Below are 21615 nucleotides of genomic sequence, written 5' to 3'. Positions count from 1 at the left end.
AATGAAACTAGTAGGTGACGTGTTCAAAAGAAACATCTTCAGAAGCCCCAATAGCAAGATGTTGTAGATGCAAAAAGCTTTTGTGGATTTTAAAGATCACTAGACAAATTAATGGATGAATGAAAAAAAGTTGGAGACTGTTAAATGTAAAAGGTGCTGCATCTTGGTCCGCAAGGTGCCTGAGCTCCCAAATTATTAAAGCTGGGAGAGTGTTTCTGTCAAGTGTTGCTGTATGTGTTTGCATTTTTTTTAACTACACATCTTCTACTGATCTCTGACAGGTTGCTAGGCTGAAAGAACCTGGCATAGCAATTGTCTTAAATTTGCTATGAAGGCTGTGAAAATAAGGCATTTTGATTTCTCTGTTTGCTTTTGCTGCACTGACTCAGTTTGTTTGGGGACCTTCAGTTGTCCAGTCTTGCAAAAGAAATCTTGAAATGCTAAAGTTGAGAACTTGCTGTCAGCCCAGTTCTCAATAATTTTTCTGTTGTAGGAATTGTTCTAACAAGAGCTGGCTACTACACCATACCATCCATGGAGGAGCTGGCTAGATTTACCAATGACAGAAATGAATGTATCGTGACAGACTTCACCATAGGCCGCAAAGGTAAGCACATACAGCTTTTCTAGTTGCTTAAAATTGAGCCAGCGATTTTAAAGCTGTGGAACCCAAATCTGAGTTCATACCCTCAGTAGAATTACAAACAGTGCCCTTGCATTGTGAACAACATGCATCACAGACTTGTACTCTTTCAGACTGGTAGCTCTAACAGCCTGTGTTATGGGATGACTTGAGAGGCTTGAACATGAAAAGAACAAAAGCACCTGTAGCTTTTAAGACACTTGCTGTCCTTAAATGTAAAGATTGTAAAATCCAGCCTAGCTGGAACATTGATACAAAATGGATCATCATTGCTTTCATCTTAGTTGCTACCTACACTGGCGCTGGCTGAGCTCTAGTGAAGAGCCTTCAGCCCAAACTGTATTCTTTACTGCGTTTATTTAAAAAAAAAAAAAAAATCATATAGTGTATACTGTTTTTAAAACACTTTTTCTAAGTATCCTATGAAGCTGAGGGTACACTTAGTATCTGTGCTGGCAATATGAATAGCCAAGTGATAACAAAAAGCTTTCTGTGCAAAAGGATTGACTATGAAAAAAGTTCATAACACATCTTCAGTATTTTCACACTGGGAAGGAGGGATCACTTGTACGTTGTTCTGGAGACATGACCAAGCTAGGGGGTAAGGTGGGGAAAGGAGGAGCATTGCAGGAACATAGGTTCTCCAGCATGTGATTTTTTTTTTTTTTTTAATGGACAGATTGTGATGTTTTGGTTTGTTTTGCAGGTTATGGATCAATTTACTTTGAAGGAGAGGTAAATCTAACTAACTTAAATCTGGATGACATTGTACATATCCGTAGAAAAGAAGTTATTGTTTACCCTGACGATGAAAGAAAACCACCTATTGGTGAAGGTTTAAACAGGTAATTCTTAAATATGTACTGTCTGAAGATAGTGGCTAGTAAGGATGGTTTTTATAATATTGATAGTCTACTGTGTGTGCAGCCAGCTACCAGAAATCTAAATCAGAGGTGTGTGTTCAGACTGGAGCACTATACAAGTTACTAGATACTTGCAAGTTTCTGAACCAGAAATCAGGTTTAAAAGTTGATTTGAGCCCCCGTGTTCAATTCTCAGCTCCTATATGTGTACTTTAATAGTTTTGCCTCAAAACCTTGTAGTCTCTTGAACTTTGTCTGTCTTAAACAGACGAGCTGAAGTTACCTTAGATGGAGTCTGGCCTACAGATAAAACATCTCGTTGCCTGATCAAAAGCCCTGAACGACTGGCGGAGATGAATTACGAGGGTAGACTGGAGTCTGTATCTCGGAAGCAGGGTGCTCGATTCAAGGAGTACCGCCCAGAGACTGGATCCTGGGTGTTTAAGGTAACGTTTCTGTTCTAGCTGTAAAGTGACAAGAATATCAGAAGTAGTGTGAATTCAAAAACTTTTGCTGAACTTCTGTAACCCGTCTCGCATCCTTCAGCTGTAGTGCAAACTATCCTCACCAAACTGGTCAAAACTTCTTTGGCTTAAGACCTGCATACAGCAGCTGTTCTTGGTCTATACAAAAGCTGAATTTATTCCAGGTGTCACAACAGCTCTGTAAGGTGGACAGTTATGCCAGCTCATTGCTCAGGCCTTTCAGAAATGGATGCCTGAAGTCTCTCTTCCAAGGTATGACATACTTGCCCTTCTCATTACACAGGTGGCACACTTTTCCAAGTATGGTTTACAAGATTCAGATGAGGAAGAGGAAGAGCATCCTTCAAAAGTGGACACAAAGAAGTTAAAAACTACACCTGTGCCGCCCTCAGGGCATCTGCCGCCCCAGCAAATGACCCTAAATGGCAAGCCAACGCCTCCATCTCAGGTAGAAGGAGGACAGTGACTAGAAGGGAATTCATAAAATGAAATTTGAAGAATAGCTGGTGCCTAGGGAGGGGTTGTTGAAGTAACGAGTAGCCTGGAAACCGAAGAGCAAAACCTTACACAAATGTGCACAAACTCAGTAGCTCTTCTGACCTCTTGATGAGTGTTTGCATGTTCTTTTTCGTTAATATACTTGACACTTCATACTGAGGACGTGTGGGGATGGGAAGGTTTTAAACCCTTGTTTCTTGTTTAAATTCTGGTCTAGATTGAGTTCAGCATATTTGCACCACTTATGAAAGAACTTTTTTTTGTGAATATTGAATATATGCTATAGAATTATAATGCCTTGTGCTGCCTGCCTTTAGAATGATATTGTGCATTAATTTGACGTTACCATCATTTAGTATGCAAGACTGTATGCTTTATATTTTAAGAATGTGCTCTATTTTTATTAAAAACTACTTTTTTAAGGCTGGTTATATGCTGGATTTTTAAATGTATTTGGGTTGGATGTGACTGCTTCTAAAGCTTTGTAAAACATCCTCAGTAGTATGCCTCTGTCTTACACAGGGAAGGTAGCGTTTTATCCAGTTCACTGGTGACTCCTTAAGGTCTGATGTTAATTTAATTCTTAAAAAATCGTTTTATGTGGTTTTAAAGGTTAGCCTAATTGCAGCTGATAACACTTGCATTTTCCAAATGTCATTAGTATGGATATTGTCAAGCTAAAGTAGGAGCTGCTTCATTACGGGTGAAAAACCAGCCTATTTGGAAGGCGTTGTGCTAGTGATGGCATAGTGTTTATGCCAAGTGTTAATAGTAAACATTTGTGAACTACCTATAACTTTTTGAAGTAATTTGTCATAAAGCAGAATGCAAGTGCCTTGAGACTTTTTTTTTTCCAAAACTGGTTTATTGATTGCCTAGTTGTGAAAATAAACTTTCAGCAGCTAGGATGTGCAGGAAGGCTGAGCAGGGGGTATTTGGCAGCTGGATAGGACTTGCAGAGATGTTTTTGTTGCTATGCATAAGCAGACTTTCTGGTTTACCCTTCAGTAATCTGTGACTGCAGTGGAAAGTGCTCTCTAAGCTTGCAGCTCACCGAGGCATGGATCATGTGGCACCATGCTGCTTGGCACGTGGCCAGCGTTCATGGTGTGTCATCTCACTGGGAAGCAGAGGAGGACAGTTTTATTTCTGCATCTCTGAAATCAAAGCATAAAAAACAGCTTAAGAGGCAGTACTCTCAAATAGGTTGAACACTTTTTTTTTTTACTGGGTCTAGTCCTTTTGAAACCAGGACACATTCTAGCAGCATTTATCTTCATTGGCCATTGGCTTTGGGTAACTTAGAGCCGTTCTGGACAAGGGCTTCATAGCATCAGGAGATCTAACAAATCACACTTCATCACTGCTTGTGCAAAAAACCAGTTTCATTGCTTTTGTAGTAGGAAAATGTTAAATCAACTGGGAACTGCTTTTAATCTTACATAGTCTGTGGTCTAGTTGTAACTCCTGTAGAAACGCCTACCATTCCAGCTCTGCTGCTTGAGGTATCCATGCAGGTTAGAGGGGTCCAGAACTAAAGGTCTGGTGGCAGCAGTTCACCGAAACGCCTTTCAGTACAGCCAGCGCTGGTGCGTTTTGGGATCCCAGTGGTCCAGGTTAATTAACCTGTTTGACTTGCATAGCAGTAACTAAGGTTTTTGTTTCTTAAAATGGGGAGAAACATCTAGCTTCATTTCCCAAACCACTGAGAAACTCATAGTGTGGCTTAAAACTTGCCAAGCTCTTGACGTGTAAAGCATCTGAAAATAATATACTTTGGTCTGTAGGAAACATTTAGGAGCTAAACTTGGGGTTTTTTTCCTCCCTCACTAACTTGAATATTAATGAATTTATTAATGTTTCAAGGTCCACAGGAAGTAGTTACACCAGGGACATGGCTGCATTAAAGCACAATAAAAGGAGTAGTGAAACTTGTGTTTAAACATATTTTGACTTGTAAATCTGCTCCGTGTACTGTAGGCATGCTCAGATACCACTAGGTAGTGCTCCTGCCATGTCTGCCATTCAGTTCTATCTTTACAGACCCCCCTTGTTGAACTTTATCTGCCTCATCTGATAACCTTCATAACATTTCTTGGCTGATTCTAATGAGCTAAGAAGCAGCCATTTGAATATGCTTTTAAATATCCTTAGTGTGATTTCCAGTGCACTATCTGCCAACAGTTTCCTTACTCATATATATGCATTGCTCCAGAGCATTGCTTCAGCAGTCTGCACGTTACTTCTGGAAACCAAGTAAGCTGTAAGCATGAATATTTCACAGGACACTCATATCTAAGCAACAGGAGTGGTTAGACTGGAGCCAAACTGGTGGACTGGAGCCAAGGTTTGGGGTTAGAGCCCATCAGGAACTGAGGGGTCACCTGGTTAGAACCTGAAGGCCATTCAGCTAATGTGGCACAGGCTAATTACTCCTGGGCTAGGTGCTTCTTTTGGGTTGGCCTGTTAGCTGCACAATACCAGCAGTGAATGGCATTCCCCAGGGGTTTTTGTCCTATGGAGCAGGTTCTGGTAGCAGAGCTGGTACATAGCTGAAAGGCTTGCAGTGTTCTGTCACGCTCTGCTGTTTGGTCCCAGCTCAGGGCCTCACCGCTGTCGCCATGGCAGCAAGCCAGGCAGAGCTAGAGGCGATGGCAGTGCTTGAAAGTTAACTTCTGATGCCTGCTCATTGTTTGTACTGGCTGAGTGTTTCCTGGCCTTGCCTGGTCTGTAAGTCCAAGTTGTCTTAAGTGATTGAAGGTGTGTAGAGGTCACCTCGGGCTCACCACAAAGGCGATGTCATGTGATTGCCTTCAGAAAAATTGTAAAATTAATTCTTCTTCCTGCCTTGGACTAGCAGTAGAGGTGAGAAATTTAGCTGCAGATGGGAAGAGAACTTCTGTATTTAACTTTCTAACTGCTAATGTTCTTAGTAGAATGTAATTGGGGACACCCCCCCCCCCCAACTTTTTAGTCCAATAACAGTTGCGTCCTGATTTAAAATTCAAAAAAAATTTTACATGCATGTGCACCCATACTCTGTGACCCAGTCTTACATGGTCTTGAAGGGGCTCGTGTCCACTTAAAACTTCTGTGAAGTTCTTTGTGGAATATAAACTCAATGTTTTCAACTTGTACTATGTCACAGCTGGGGAAACAAAGCAGGTATTGCAGTGACTCATCTGCTCATCAACCACCAGTGGTGCCACACATTAATGCTGGAGAATCACTACTTTTAAACTGAGTGCATGGTCATCTAAAATGTCCTGGGTTGAACCTAGGCACAGGAAACTTTTCTTTGTGTGATAGCATTTTGAGGGAGAAGGGAAGGAAGGCAGGATGCACAAACTCTTCCTTTTTGTTGGTCATATGAAAAACGGAAAGCTGAAGAATAGTTTCTTAAACTGAATGGCAGAACTTGGCAAACTTCGGGAGGACATCACTAAACCGTGACTTCTCCTTCACTTTAACTTGCACTGTTACGTTACAACTCAGAAGAAAATGGGAATAGGTTATCTATATTCATCTCTAAACTTAATGTGGAATCTTGACACAAGCAAGGGAGTACTCCGCTTCATTTGCAGGTGATTGTTGAAGCTATTAAATACTCTTTCTCGGCAAACTGTTGCAAGCTGTTGTTGTCTGACATGGCCTCTGCATGTGTCCGCAGACCCCGGAAGTGGAGCAGCTCGGCAGGGTTGTGGAACTGGACAGTGATATGGCAGACATCACCCAGGAGCCTCCCTCTGAGTCCATTTTAGAAGATAACATGATAGAAGAGCAGGAGGCAGTGCCTGCTTCAACTCACATTGTGTCAACCCTGGGTATTAACCCCCATGTCTTGCAGGTGAGTGTCTTACAATTTCCCCTCTCTGAAAGAGTGGACTTGGTAATATCTCTCACTAACTTCTCGGTTTGCCTCCCCGAGTGTATTTATATACCAACTTGTAACAAACTATATATCACACCTGTAGTGTGATTAAAACTTACATGTTAGTTGTCTTTGTTTCTGTAGTAAACCTTTACAGACATGGAAAGCTTAAGGCAAGAATGAAAATCATCTTAAGGCTAGAATTTATATTTCAAAATTCTGAAGTGTGGGCAATGTGATAAGCAAAACTAATACCTAGCCAGGACTGCTTTGGCCCCAGTTTGTGGAAAACAAGGTGACAGGATAACTGGTCTTGATTTGGGTTTTGGTATGTGTGTGTGTGTGTTTGGTGAAAGGATAGTACCTTGAATGCTTGTGGGCCTCTACCTTTGTTCTTAATTTGTAAGGGAAAAATAGTCCTGGAGTTACTACTTAAGCTGTAAAACAAGTAGAGGTAAGTTCTAAGAAAACATTATTATTTTAGCACTCCATAGCCATCCTAACTAGTACTGTGATACTGATTTAACTAGTAGTTTTTAAAAGTTTATCGTCAACTGACAAGCTTGCTTTCAGTTCTCCTGAACTGTGTGCCTTCACTGTTACTTGAAATATTTGTGACATGAGTGTATTGTTTGGTCATGTGCAACATGCAGAAGTTATTTTGGTTGGGGAGGGAGCTGATGGGATCAGCTAGCTGCTGCTGTGAGGGTGAGTGCTAATGTGCAGGCTTGACTTACTGCTTTTTTAGATTATGAAAGCTTCCTTGCTTGCTGATGAAGATGATGTAGATTTGATCCTGGATCATTATCCTGGGAAGCAACCAGTAAAAACGGATACTTCTCAAGAGATCTGTTCTCCAAGGCTTCCTATTTCAAAATCACAAGGACAGAAAAGATACTCAGGTATTGTAAGAAACCACATACTGAGTTTAATTCTAATATTAATAGGCAAAATCTTACTATTGGCTGAACATAATGGCAGAACAGTTGTGCACTGTGGTGGGTTAGCTTTGGCCAGTAGCCGGATGCCCACCCAGCTGCTCTCTCACTCCCTCTCCTCAACAGGATGGGGGAGAAAATTGTATGAAGAAAAGCTCATGGGTCGAGATAAAGACAGGGAGACTGTTTTGCCTGTGTCAGTTGACTTGAGTAAAATTAATCTGTTGCCCATTAAATAGGTTTGGGTAGGGAGAAACAAAGATAAATGAAAACAACACTTGCTACTCCGTCCCCCCTTTCCCAGGCTCAGATTCCTTCATTCCCAACTCCTCTACCTCCTCCTCACCCCAGCAGGGCAGTGGGGATGGGAGGTTGTAGCCAGTCCATAGCAGTTCCTCTCTGCCACTCCTCCCTCCTCGGCTTTCTCCCCTGCGCCAGCATGAGCCCTCTCCTGAGGGCTGCGGGGGGAATACCCACTCTGGTGCCTGGAGCAGCTCCTTCCTTCCTCCTTCTCTGACCTTGGTGCTTGCACTGCTGTCTTCACTCTTTTTTTTTCTTTTTTTTTTTCCTCTGCCTATGTGACATGTTCTGCCCTTTCTCAGGATCCCACAGAGGCACCACCAGCTTTGTAGATTGGTTCAGAGGTGCCATAAACTCCCCCGATGGGCTCAGCTGTGACCTGTGGTGGGTCTGTTGTGGACAGGGCAGCCCCTGAACTCTTCTCACAGGGAGCAGCCTTGCAGCACCCACGCTGCCAAAAGCTTGCCATTTACACCCAATACATCCGCTAACTGGTGACTTCAGTAGGAATAATACCTCCGATAGCAGGCATGGAGTTGCTTCCTGAATTAAATGGGCAGACCTGAGATGTTTCTGTGGGGACAGTTTCAGTTCTACTCCTGCTAATAGCAATTGGTGTCTGCTTTCTCTGTGAGATGCTTCTGTCTGATGGTCTAACTATAACTATCTGTTAAATTAGTTCTTTGGAAACAGCAGATTTTGGAGTGAGACTGTATGTGTACTGTTCTTGGTGTGATATCATGTGCTTTAGTTTAGATGATGCAAATCACACTGTGCACTATGGGTTTTGCCGTTCCAGTACTGCAAAGAATCATGCTTAGCTGTGCATTACCATTACAAACCATGGCAAATGTTTTCACTCGCTGCTCAAGAAGTACTGAAATACCTTTAAACTACCAGAAATATACTGCTGAAAAGTGAGTACCCTGTTCACTTAAACGTTCTTCCTGCTTCTTCCCTCTAGTTGGTGGGCTGCTGCAGTCAAAATTTGCTAATGTAATTTTCCAACCACCAAGTGCTGCTCTGCAAGATTTCAAGGGACCAATGACTTTGAGCAGCCCCCCTTCTGTTGCCCTTTGGTCGGCGTCTTCTCCATTAGCGTCTGCATTCTCTGTACCTCCATCAGTCCCTGAGGTACAGATGAAAACAGTTGGTGTCCGCAGGCGGCAAGGTCTTGTACCTCTGGAAAAGTCCATCACCAGCGGAAAAGGGAAGCTACTGATGGATATGGCACTCTTCATGGGGCGCTCATTTCGTGTTGGTTGGGGACCCAACTGGACGCTTGTCAATTGTGGAGAACGGTTGAGTGCATCAAGTGAAATGGAAGATCTTCAGTGCGAGTCCGTGGAATATGGATTCCTGCCAACTCCTGTAGCTCCAAAATTGTGAGTAGTAGTTTCCTTTAGGATGATTCTGACATGCTTTCTTCTTTGTTTTTGAAGGAGTCGTGATTGTAGGTTGATACTCCTTCTGATATGCGGAAGTGGTACAAGATCATGTTAGCCATGGAGATTTCCTTCAGATTGCTACTTTACAAAAATCTGTGTATCAACTGGAATATCGTAGTAAGAGTAGTTATATTTTTAACAAGTAAATAACACTGTCACCCAGCAAAACGTTAAAGAGAGAAAGTTCAAAATTGCTGTCCAGGAGGCTTCTAATGTGCTGTTGATTCTCCCTGAGGATATCTGCACTACCGAAGAAATTTCTTGCTTAGCTTCTGGATTCTGAGATGCCTTCAATTCTGCTTTTATATAAAGCAGTATACAGACCTCTCCTGGGCTGTGTAACGCCATACCTAAACTTGACTGGAATATAGCTAGCTGTTCTACCATTTAAGTCCTCCAAAACACTTGTTCAATTGATGTTCTCCAGCATATCTGATTTGCTGGCAGAATGAGGTGCTCTCACAAAATGCAGTGGCGTGTGGTAAGGTGTGCCAATTGCCTCCTGAGTGCTGGAAGTACCCAGTTCAATGAGGTGTATTTGCCGAAGTCTGGTTCTGAATCCCAGACTGTGTAACTAGGTTCTCCATACCTAGCTATTGGCCTTGGATTGTATGTCTTACTGTCTTTATGTTCAAATTGGGACAAGCTGCACAGTGCAGCTGTGCTGTGATGAGTGCAGTTCACTTGTATGGAAAACAATTCAGAACATTACTACTGTTTTTTTTCCTTCTTTTTCCCTCCAGACTCTCAGAATCCTCTTTCAAGGTTCATGTGGAGAAGCTGAGCTTAGAACAACGGAAGATCGACAAACAGCTGTATCTCATCCCTCTGGAGATAAAGCTGAACCACAGCACTGTCCATATGGATGAACACTGTCCTCTTCTAGCACCCAATCCAGGAGTTTCTGCTATTCACGACTATGCTGACTGGGTTAGAAAGGCATCTGAGGATCCTGCTGTGACAGAAAGTGAGTATGGAATAATTCTTGTCACAATAGTGACAGGGAATCTGGAAAACTGTCCAGTTCAGGTTAACTTCAGGTTGCATCAGAGCAGAGAAATCTGAATAAGACAGAAAAATTGACTGTACCTCAGCATTCTTTCTGAAAGCATAAACATGGCTGATTGCATGTGGGGAGCTAACTGGCTTCCTGCATCGACTTGTAACAGTCCTAAAGGGTATCCTACAAGATTGTACATAGAATCTCATGAGAGTCTTCTCTAAATAGCCTTTTGTCTACGTTTTCACTCCTTATGACTGAATAACTTTGTCCTGACAGCTGTTGTGAAGCACTGGTGCCTGACATGGACTTTATGTGAAGCAATTTGGGGGAACTTGAAGGAGTTAGAGGCCAGCTTGGAGGAACCCAGTGAATACATCCTAGCTCTGGAGCGTCGGAAAGCCTTCTCACGCTGGCTGTCAGAGACTGCTGCAGGACGAATTGAGGAGGAAGTCTCGTTGTCTCGACATGGTAATCACACAGAGGCTGTGTTCAGCTGCCTTACTGGGAAGAGAATTGGTGAAGCTTGCAGGCTGGCACAGCAGTCAGGTAAGATGCTTAAATATCTGTGGTTTTTGTGAGGAAAGGGAAGAGAGAGACATAAGGAGAATTTAAACTTTGGGAGCTGATAGTAGTTGGCCATTCTGAGTATGGAGTTTTCCCATATGAGACAGTGATTAAGGTGGAGGCTGGCTTGTCTACTTGCTGCTTGAGTACCTGGTCATGTTTAAGCTGGCTTAGTTGTCAGCTCTTGTAGAGTTAGGAGATGCTGCTGTAGTGCACTGGGAACTGTTTTTTTGCATAGTATCTCCTTTGTATGCTTTTTAAAATTACTATTATTTGTAATTGAACTTCTATTAAGCTGCTTTACATTAGTTTCAAAAACGTATCTTTTCAGAGCCTAGTGGCTAGTTTCATCTTGGTCTTTTATGTCACCTCAAATCTTAAAACTTTTCATTTGCCTCTTTGGGAGGAGTCTGTCCTTCCAGTTCCTTTCTCTTCTCCCCCTGCCCCCATTCTAGTAGATGTTTATGGAATGGTTTATTTCATAAGAAACTGTGCACAGAAAAACAGTTGTGCAGCTGTAGGCTGATCAAAGTGCCCCACAACTCAGAAGCAGATAGCTGTGGCCCTGGTAGGCAGGAGGATTTGCCTGATGGGCTGTTGTCTCCTGTTCCAGGTGACCACAGGCTTGCTCTGCTCCTCTCCCAGCTGGCAGGTAGCCAGCCTGTTCGGGACCTTCTCACCATGCAGCTGGTGGACTGGCACAGGCTGCAGGCAGACTGCTTCATCCAGGAAGAGAGACTGCGGATCTTTGCCCTGCTTGCAGGAAAGCCTGTAAGTTGTATTACTGGGCTGTTTCTTCATTGACTTGACTTCCCCTTGACAGCAGTACGTTTAAGCTGTAGCTCTTGACTGCAGCATGTGGTATGCAGAAGGAAAGTTTTTACTAATGTAGCCTCATGCTGTTGCATGCCTGGTAAGTACCAACCATTGTGTGGTAAGTTTGAACTGAACTTAGTAATTTGTATCTTCAGGTGTGGCAGTTATCGGAGAGAATAAGTATCAATGTGTGCTCATTGCTGGACTGGAAGCGTTGCATGGCTGTCCACCTCTGGTACCTGCTTCCTCCAACAGCTTCTATTTCCAAGGCGCTTGCCATGTATGAGGCAGCATTTCAGGTAGGTCAGTCATGCCTGGGTAAAAGGAGGTCTTACTTGGTACCATTGGCTGTCTGATGCTGCACTGAGACTTCTGTGAGCAGTCAAATATCGCTGCGGCGGTGCCGAGTATGGAATTGCATATGGGTTCATTATTTCAGTTGTCCCAGCATCGGATTCCTTCCCCAGCTTTAGTGATGAGTTTTTGCAGAAGTTCACTTTGATAGGAATGTTCCTTCCCCCACTGGAATGCGATTAAAGCACTGGGGTTGAACCTGTTGGTAATCCTAGTCACTCGAGAAGCTTAGGACCTACTCTTTAGGGTGTTCTGGCAGCGACTTATTTGAAGCATATCTCCCACTGAGTGTTTCCAGGTGTTTGACAGCAAGACAAAATTAGGAAGATGAGTAGTGGCCAGCCGCAGGAAAAGGGCATTGGAGCTGGACAGCTGGTCAGTTTTCCCAGTGTGATGAGTAGTACTCAGCTGCCTGACTTTCAAAATATTCTTTGCTTGAACCACACACCTTGTTAGTTACACTTGCTGTTTCTACAGCAAACGTGGAAGCTGTGCTACGGGCAGTGCATGGCTGCATGCGTTACGCAAAGCCTTGTTTGTGGCTGTAGAGGCATCAGGCTCTGTATGCAGAAAGACAGAGGGTTCTTCAAAAAAGTGTTTAATCATTTAACTAAAGCTAGTTCAGCCCTTGATCTCGATGCCTAAAGATAGCCCAAGCACAGCATCGTGTCTTGGTGACTTCTAACTGATGCGTGCTTAATACCTACAGGTATATTTAGTGTTACCTTTGTACATAGTATGTCAGTATAATGTGTTCATCACTTCAAAACACCGAGCTTTAGTTTTATCGTGGCTTGAACTGAAGGTAATGCTACTAGGTTAGCTTGTGGGGGTGGTGGTCTCACTGCAGCCCAATAATGTGGAAGAAAATTGTTTCTAGAGCTTTGTGTAGGAGGGCTAATAACTGGAAATGAGCAGGATATGGAATGCTCTTCCAAACCCAGATCTAGTGTTCTTACCAGCAGTGAAAATGTCAAGAGGATTTTGGTAACCCAGACTAGTTAGATGGTATGAAAGACAAGAGTTCTCCTGCAGTTTGCTCTGTAAAACAATTCTTGTTGACGCGGTGTGTTCAGTGCTGCTCACTTAGCTGTCCAGACTCTGCAGAGGCAGAGAAAGCCTGCAGGGATGCAGAGTCTTTCATTCCATCAAGTCATATGTGGTTTTCCAGCTATAAAAAAACATTGAGGAATACAAGCTGCATGTATGTGAGAACTGACTGTACCACCACACAGTGGCTTTTAAGAGCTCAGTGTGAGATGAAATTAAGCCTGCCAAAGTATTTTTGGTTTATTTTTTTCTTTTTAGTGTCATGTTAGTATATAGTTGCTGTGTAAGTTTTAACTGCAAGTGCACTGGGGTGCACCTTCTACTTTGAAGCAGAAAGCTCTGTGTGGAATTCAGAGAGCAGTTTTGTTCAGAGTGCTATTTTTAAACCTAGTGTTAAAACTATTTCTTTAGAACACACCAGAGTGTGAAAAATATGCCTGCTGTCCTCTGCCTCCTTACCTTGAAGATTCTGGTTGTGCGATTGAAGAAGACGATAATGCAGGAAGGCCTTTGAGAGATGTTTGTTTTCATTTGTTAAAGCTCTACAGTGACAGGTAAGTGGGCGAATAGTACCAAAAACTATTCAGAAAAATCTTGATCAGTTCAGTGACTTCTTGAATTCCCAAACCAGGGGTATGAAATCAGCTTCAGTGCTTACTGAACCACATACAGTAGTCAATCTGCCTTGTATGTACACTCTTTGAGAACGTGGTGACACTGTCACTGCTGGTGATGGTATAGGTGATGAAACTTAAGCTTTGGAGCATGTTTGTGGGCTTTTTCTTGCATGTTTTCTATGTCTGAAGAATGCAGTAATCATGCTTCACCATAGTTGCCTTTGAAGGCATTGAGAAATCTGGAGGAGGAACACAGGCAAAAGAAGAGATTGTGACAATCTGGATGCAGACTAAAAGGAGCAGAAGTATTTTAACTGTTGCTCCTATCTTTTTTTTTTTTTTTTTCAAAAAAGCCACCCATGTAAATCACATATGTGGAATAATAGGAGGTGGGTGAAGGGAAGGAGCTAAGTAGCACCAATTCATGATTTTTTGTTACATGGACACAATTAACTATTCATGTTGCATTTCTACAGGCATTATGATCTCAACCAGCTGCTTGATCCCAGGAGTGTAACATCTGACCCTCTGGACTATCGTCTCAGCTGGCACCTGTGGGAAGTGCTCAGAGCCCTGAATTATACCCATCTATTCAAGCAGAGTCAAGGAGTGCTCAATGCTAGCTATGCTGCCCAGCTTGAAAGCAAAGGTCTTTGGGAATGGGCTGTTTTTATACTGCTGCATGAGCCTGATACGCAGTGAGTAAAAGGTTTTGTTTTTCCTTTTGCCTTGAAAATAGTGTGTCTGTTTTAAAGACCTGTTATATATACCGTAATTATGGCTTCTCTCACACTAAACTGTAACTGCACAGCTGGAGAACTTCATGCCACTTGTAAAAATTTTGTGCCGGGATTACAAAGTAGCATGAATAATTCTGCTTAGTTAAATGTCTTGTTGGATGTTAAGTAGTATTGTAATGACTGTAGTGGCTGTAACTCCTGAACTGTGCTATCGAAGCAGATGTCGTAGTCGTTTTGCTATCCTAGGGCTGTGTATCTTGTCTGTGGCTCAGCAAGCTTACTGTGCTCAAGAACTTGTCCTGAAAACATCATTAATGCAAAATATTGTAACTGTTCGCATTGGAGCTGAACAGAAGGAAGTGTATTTCAAAGGAAAGCTTGGAAATCACCAAAATGCCTGTTCTGCTTCTATTGTGAAATACGTACTTAACAAAAAATTGTCTTAAACTTGTAAATAATACGTCTTTCCTAGAAAGGTGTCTCTTGCTATTAACGTTTACAGCTACCATTCATACATTGCGATAGAATTTTTTTCCAAACGATAACTTCAAATAGAGCTATATATTACTTTTAGGGGCCTGGATCATACTTAAATGTTTTCAGGCTTACAGCATTTAAAAAGTTAAACACTAGCGATGACTTCTTTCTTAGTGGTTAACCTATACTGAAGTAATTCAAATGATATTTAGAACTTTTCTTAATATCCTGCAGTAAGACTATTCAAGGCCTGGCGAGGCTGGCTTTGGCCTTCCATTACGCCTGTGCCTCTGCCGTCGCCAATAAGTATAATGCAGTTCACTGCTGCCTTGTTCAGTCCTTGGCTGCTTGTATTGAAGTGTGTCTTCTGATTCTAGAATTACAGAAGGGTTTGGGTGGGAAGGGACCTTTCAAAGCCATCTAGTCCAACCCCCTTGCCATGAGCAGGGGCATCCCCAACTCGAGCAGGTTGCTCAGAGCCCCGTCCAGCCTGACCTGGGATGTTTCCAGGGAGGAGGCAGCCACCACCTCTCTGGGCAACCTGGGCCAGGGTTTCACCAGCCTCATTGTGAAACATTTCTGCCTTAGATCTAGTCTGAATCTGCCCTCTCTTAGTTTAAACCCATTCCCCCTTGTCCTATCACAACAGGCCCTGCTAAAAAGTCTGTCCCTGTCTTTCTTATCAGCCCCTCTCAGCCCCGGCAGCTGCACTAAGGTCTCCCTGGAGCCTTCTCTGCTCCAGGCTGAACCCCCCCAGCTCTCCCAGCCTGTCCTCCCAGCAGAGCTGTTCCAGCCCTCAGAGCCTTTTGGTGGCCTCCTCTGGACCTCCTCCAACAGGTCTTTCCTGTGCTGTGGGCTCCAGATGGAGTGATATAAGGATTGCTTGTTGGAATAACGCCTTGTCCTCTTCCCCCCAGTATACGGGAGAAGGCAGTGCGTGAACTCTTAAATCGGCATTGCATTCTCTCTGAGACACCAGAGTCTTGGGCCAAGGAGTCTTTTCTGACGCAGAGGCTCTGCATCCCACTGGAGTGGATTCATGAAGCAAAGGCAGTTCGAGCAAGGATGGAGGGCGACAAGCATAAAGAAGCCCTCTTCTTGTTCAAGGCTGGGCACTGGAACCAGTGTCATAAGCTGGTTGTCAGGCACTTAGCCTCAGGTGAGTTTGCTCTCCTAATCGTTTTCATTGTGTCTTTTGAGCAGCACACATAAGTACAGTAGGAACAGAAGCCATTGGGCGTTCAATAATGTAAAGGGGTATGGCTGCGTTTCTAGTAACAAGGTTAGTAGAGAGTGGCTGGCTGTTTCAAAACAGCTCTCACTTGATACCTGGTGTGATGATTCTTCACTGCAAACACGTGAGAAGGGCAGTGCTTAACTTTCTGCACATTCACCTTCCTCTGCCTCAGGGAACAAGGGCAGTGGTAGCATTCCTGGAGCGCTGATCCTGTGGGTGTCCCCACTCTTGGAAATGGGATGGCATCAGACTTGCCTTTTGTAGGTCATAAATCAAGTAAGCGTGGCCGTGGCTGATCGTGTCAAGGAATTAAAAAACTGAGACTACACTGCATCAGTTGCTTTATCTTTAGCAATCGATGTTCCTGACTTGTAAGTAGCCCTTTTGTTCTGTTACTAACATGCCTGTTCTCTGTAGATGCTATTATTAATGAAAACTACAAGTACCTAAAAGGATTCCTGGAAGATCTTGCCCCTCCAGAGCGTAGTGCACTCATCCAGGACTGGGAGATGGTGGGGCTGGTCTACCTAGATTACATCCGTGTTACTGAGATGCTTGATAGGATTCAACAGGTAACTAAAACAATTGTATTTGTCTCCCTATGCTTTGGAAGCTCATACAGAGTCTTGCTTTTAGAATAACCTTTTACTTACTGTTCAGTGCTAATGTAAATCTGATGAGTGGTTGAGGGAACTGGTGTGGTTTAGCCTGGAGAAGAGGAGGCTGAGGGGAGACCACATCACTCTCTACAACTGCCTGAAAGGGGGTTGTAGTGAGGTGGGTGTTGGTCTCTTCTCCAGAGTAACCAGTGATAGGACGAGAGGAAATGGCCTCAAGTTGTGCCAGGGGAGGTTTAGATTGGATGTTAGGAAAAATTTCTTCACTGAAAGGGTTGTCAAGCATTGGAACAGGCTGCCCAGGGGAGGTGGTTGAGTCACCATCCCTGGAGGTATTTAAAAGATGTGTAGATGTGGTGCTTAGAGACATGGTTTAGTGATGGACTTGGCAGTGTTAGTTTAACAGTTGGACTCTATGATCTTCAAGATTTTTTCCAAACTAAACGATTCTGTGATTCTGTAATGTTAGTGTTGCCCTTTTGCAGACACTAGCAAACAGAATATGGTACATCTCTGAAGATACAGATTTCATAGATACTGTCAGAATAAGGTGTGGGCTCTGCCCTGCAAACGTGTTCTGTGTAGCATGACAGTGAGACAATTGAAGGAGAAGAAACAAAACTAGCAGTTCCCTAGTTAGTGGGCAGTCTGCATGTCAGTCCCCTCTAATTCAGTTCCAGGCTTCCTGTTTCCCCCACTTCAGGTGTTAACTTCAAACAGATTTTAGCATAGATTGTATTCTCTTGGATAGATTGGGCTTAGTGAACTCAAGCAATTCACTTAGTGAACTCGACTTGAAACTGCGAGTGATTCTGCTGACAGGCTTCGGCTGACTCGGACGCTGACTCTCTTTGTTTACTTTCAGCTGGATTGTTCCACCTACGAGCTGGAGAGGTTACATACCAAAGTGACATCGCTCTGCAACAGGATAGAGCAGATCCAGTGCCACAGCGCGAAGGACCGCCTGGCTCAGTCAGGTATGGTGACATAAGCCAAATGCCTTTGCCCAAAAATTTCCCCTTGAATCGCTGTTCAAGTTCACAGCTCTGCAGCATGAGCACGTAAGTGCTCACATGCCAGCTCCTGCTTGAGCGTGGTGCGGGGCATGCAGAAACACGCCTCTACCTGCTCTTTCCAGATATGGCCAAGCGCATTGCTAACCTGCTGCGGGTGGTCCTCAGCCTGCAGCACGCCCCAGAGCCCCTCTCCGACTCTACGCCGGACCTGCAGCGTGTCCCTCTTCGCCTGCTCGCTCCCCACATCGGCCGGCTGCCTATGCCAGAAGACTATGCCTTGGAGGAGCTCCGCAGCCTCACTCAGTCTTACCTACGGGAGCTGACAGTAGTGACTCATTGAGGAAGAATCCCTTCCATGATGGACAGTTTCTACCATTTGTTAACCCTTACCCTTGTTCTGAGGGTGAACAACCTCTCTAGCCACGCAGGTTTTTCCACAGAGGTGTAAAACAGCTTTAGTATGTGGGCTAACGCAGGAATTTTTGTAACCTGGGGGAGCATTGAGACTGGCTGGACCTCGCTGGCTGGCACCCTCAACCAAACATTTTCCTAGAATCAATAAAGCACCTCTTGCCGAACTGGTCTGCAGGCGAGATTGTACCTGTGGAGGGGGGCACGGTGTGGTCTTCATCTCCTGGCAGATCCTTTTCACTCCTTTCGTTGCAGTGCAGAGGATGGTGAAGCAAGTTCAGGGACAGTTTTCCGTGGGCAGTCTCACACTTTGGTGGGACTGCACTTGGTAAACCGTTGAACACTGGGCACCTGAACTGACCGCAGATAAGCAACTGGGGCTTTATGGTAAAAGTTTGCTCTGTGGGTGGGTGACAGAGACGAAACTTAAGTTCAGAAGTGTCTTTTTCAGCATTCTCTTGTTAAGTTGGAGACCTGTGAATGTGTTGTGTTTCTCCTTTCCCTGTCCTCCATCTCCAAAAGCAAAACAAGCTACTTCCCTGCTGCAGGAGAAGGGAAGGTGACACCTCAGCGTGTGCCTTATGGCAAGCTCTGTGCTGTGCAGACCTCTGGGGACAGACATCTCGTGGGCCCCGCACGCAGTAAAACACAGGAGCTTGTCCTAATAGTTGCCGCGTTCCAGGACTCCAGGCTTCTGATGGGAGGTGGCAAACTGCGCCAAAAGCAAAACTGCCAAAGGAGGTCACCTGCACAAGGAGCAGAGCAGCCTGGCTTCCTGGGCACTTCGGGCCGCTCTTCACCACCGCACGCGGCGCGGCTGCCCAGATAGGTAGGGGCAGGTGCAGCTGTGCTGCTGTGTGTGCCGGCGCTGCCTGGTGCACACTGTCATCGGTTTTCTGCGCAGCTGGGTTAATCAAGCAGAGCTGCCATCAAGTGCAAGAACATCCCGCAAGCGAGCAGCTGACTGTGTCAATGTGCTCTGGTGTGTACAGTCTTTACTCTTGCTCTGTTTAGAAAGCGACTATTTTTTTTTGAAGAAGAGAAAGAAAAAAGCTGTCTATTTGTCTGCTCTGGTTTCAGGGTTACTGCAGTAGCACCTCCTGCCCCAGCGGCTTCCAGCCTGCCTGGTGCCGCTTTGCGTTGGCTCCTTGAAGGTCTTTATGCATGAGGATTATGTAAAGGTTTTTATTAAAAAAAAGTTATAAATAAATGATCTAGATTATTTTCCTGTCTTTTTGAAAACAATAAATAAAATGTTTATAGTATTCCCACAGTTCCCTCTGCTTTTTAAGTGAGATTTTGGTTCCATTGGCATGTGTCCCTTGACTTATCCCACCTGTGTGGCTTGGGTGGGCTTGGCTGGTGGCACAGCTCATGTGGCCAGAGTGCTGGGAAAGCTGAAGTCTCCCAGGAGCAGAATCTGTTGAGAGACGTGAAGAGCAACAGCAAAGGCGTTCACAGGCACATCAGTGCTGGCAGACTGGGGCAAGGTGCCTCAGGGTGGGACGGGGATGGGGATGTCACAAAGGATAGGGGAAGAGTACTGGCTGTTGTCTTCATCTTGGTCTTCAGGGGTAAGACTGGCCTTCAGCAGCCTCAGGTCCCTGAGCCCAGGGGGAAAGGTCAGAGGGAGGAAGACCTGCCTTGGAGAGGGGTGAGGCTAGCGAGTGCTTGGGCCAGGTGGCCCAGCTCTGGGGGATCTGGCAGGATGTGCCCCGAATTGCTGAGGGACCTGCAAGGGGACATTCTTCAGAGCCTTGGGAGAAAGAGTCATCTCTGCCTGGAGCAGGAGGAGGATGGGGGGAGCTGCAGGCACTGGAGGAGAGGGCTGACAGGAGGCTGTGTGGGCAGGGGAAAGGTCCTGCTGCAGAAGAGGGATTTTGGAAAAGGGGAGGGATGGGGCCAGGTTACAGCTTGACAGCAAATGGCGGGAAGTGTCTTTCCACTCAGAACAGGCTCTTCAAGGCTGAAAACTCTGTGTACATGTGCTCAAAAAGGGGTCAAATAAACCACAGATAAACATCCTTGGCTGGATGCAAATACAGAGCTCTGCTCCCTGGGATGGGGTGAAACTGGGTGCCTGACGATCACTTCTGGCAACAGGGCTGGGGGACCCGCTCCCCAGTGCCAGCTCTTGGTCACCAAATGCTGTAAAAGCAGCGGCCGTTTGTGCCGCCTCGCCCAGGCAGGGTGGCTGTCCTGTCCTGCTGGCATCGCTGTGCTTAAACGTGATACCAGATGCACTGCACTATACAGGGAGCCAGGTCAGTCCGGCTTCGCCTCCTTCCATTACTGTAATTGCCTCTCTGCAAACCCAGCTGCTGCCCTGGGCAGAGGAGCAGCACAGCCAGGACGTCAGGCTGGGGATGAATAATTCACTGCCTGGAATCAAAACCTCCAGCCTTAAAACTGATCAGCATGCTGCTTGGCATCTGCTGTGTGGGAATGGTGCCAGGGAGGTGCCGGGAGATCAGGAGCTGGTGGTGTCCTGCATGGCCAGAGCTGGGGAGATGCTCCGGCACTTCTGTGGCAGGGGCCTCTCTGCCACTCACTGCTTTGTCTCCTGGGTCATGTCACTTAACCTCCCAGGATTTTGTTCTCAACAAACGGCAATAACCTTCCTCTTCCCCTTCCTTGCTCTTTTACTAAGCCTGGATAAGTGAGGACATGGGCAGTCCCTTGTGGGGATGCAGCGGTCCCTCCACCCCGGGGCCCACAGCATCTGCCCTCAGCTTTTCGCGCCACCCTGGCCTCAGTGGCCGTACCTGGCTGCAGGAGAGGCAGCATCTCCCTTTCAGCCCTGGGGTTTTTCTTTTCCAGCTTGTTCTGGGCTGGGATTGTGGGGTGCAGCCCCTGTCCCTGCAGCCCCCGGGCCAGAGGCACCCCAAGAGGGAGGTTTCCAGTGCACAAAGCTGCAGGCAGGAATGTGCAGCGCCAGGCAACAGGGCCTCCTCCCTGTCTGCTCCAGCCCACCGCGTGGTCCTCGGCACAGTGGCCCTGGCCCCGAGTGGCCTGGAGTGGGCAGAGGGGGCTGCCCACCGGCATGGCTGGGAGGGTCTCATGGGAGCGATGGTTCAGGCTGTGCGTGGCTGCTGGCAGGCAGAGCCTTCCCTGGGCGTGGGCAGCCAACAAGGCAGCGTGTGGCTGCCAGCAGTGGCTCAGCGCCCAGACCTGGCCCAGAGGGGCTCAGCTGCACCCAAACCCCAACCCGGCTCCCTGCCAGCTCCCAGCCAAGACCCCCCACCGCAGGGCTCGCTGCACAGAGCCTCTTGCTCCCCAGGGGGCCGTGCCCCCCCACCCTGTCCCACTCCTGACGTCACCCCGATGCTGGCAGGTACCACAGCCCCGCCGTGTCCCCTGGGACCTCTGCAGGGCGGGAGCGCGGCAGGATGGAGCCCGGAGCTCGCCCATTGCTCGCCTTCTGCCTTGCCAGCTGCCTCCTGGCCCCGGGTAAGTGGTGAGGGGGTGGCAAGGGGCACTGACGCCCTAGCCTTGGGTGCAGGGAGAGGGTCCCCCAGCCCCAGCAAGCAGCGGCACACCTGGGTGGGGAATGGGGTCAGTGGGACAGCGGTCTCAGGCTGGTGGTGGGGAGGGATGGGCAGCACTGGCTCAGTTGCCAGTGGATCCCTGTGGCCAAGCCCTGGAGGCCCTGGGGAGGGATTTGGCT

General features: G+C 46.0%; 1 protein-coding gene across 1 annotated transcript in view; it reads left to right on the top strand.

The window, feature by feature from the left end:
• Positions 1–17877, top strand: part of NUP98 (nucleoporin 98kDa) — a gene marked incomplete at its 5' end in the record, with an annotated part of 29082 nt that extends 11205 nt beyond the window's left edge. The window contains 17 exons of the mRNA XM_010295388.1: positions 494–607; positions 1350–1488; positions 1775–1952; positions 2275–2439; positions 6160–6336; positions 7109–7262; positions 8563–8983; positions 9790–10013; positions 10326–10595; positions 11227–11384; positions 11585–11728; positions 13245–13387; positions 13927–14148; positions 15585–15826; positions 16322–16476; positions 17387–17498; positions 17660–17877. Coding sequence (XP_010293690.1) covers positions 494–607; positions 1350–1488; positions 1775–1952; positions 2275–2439; positions 6160–6336; positions 7109–7262; positions 8563–8983; positions 9790–10013; positions 10326–10595; positions 11227–11384; positions 11585–11728; positions 13245–13387; positions 13927–14148; positions 15585–15826; positions 16322–16476; positions 17387–17498; positions 17660–17877 — 3236 coding nt within the window. The remainder of the gene's footprint in view (positions 1–493; positions 608–1349; positions 1489–1774; positions 1953–2274; positions 2440–6159; positions 6337–7108; positions 7263–8562; positions 8984–9789; positions 10014–10325; positions 10596–11226; positions 11385–11584; positions 11729–13244; positions 13388–13926; positions 14149–15584; positions 15827–16321; positions 16477–17386; positions 17499–17659) is intronic.
• Between the last annotated feature and the right edge of the window lie 3738 nt (positions 17878–21615).

This window comes from Phaethon lepturus, unplaced genomic scaffold (assembly GCF_000687285.1).
Source record: "Phaethon lepturus isolate BGI_N335 unplaced genomic scaffold, ASM68728v1 scaffold32749, whole genome shotgun sequence".
Classification (NCBI taxonomy): domain Eukaryota; kingdom Metazoa; phylum Chordata; class Aves; order Phaethontiformes; family Phaethontidae; genus Phaethon; species Phaethon lepturus.
The sequence above is the reverse complement of the archived record's forward strand: the minus strand, read 5'-3'. Positions and strand labels throughout refer to the sequence as shown.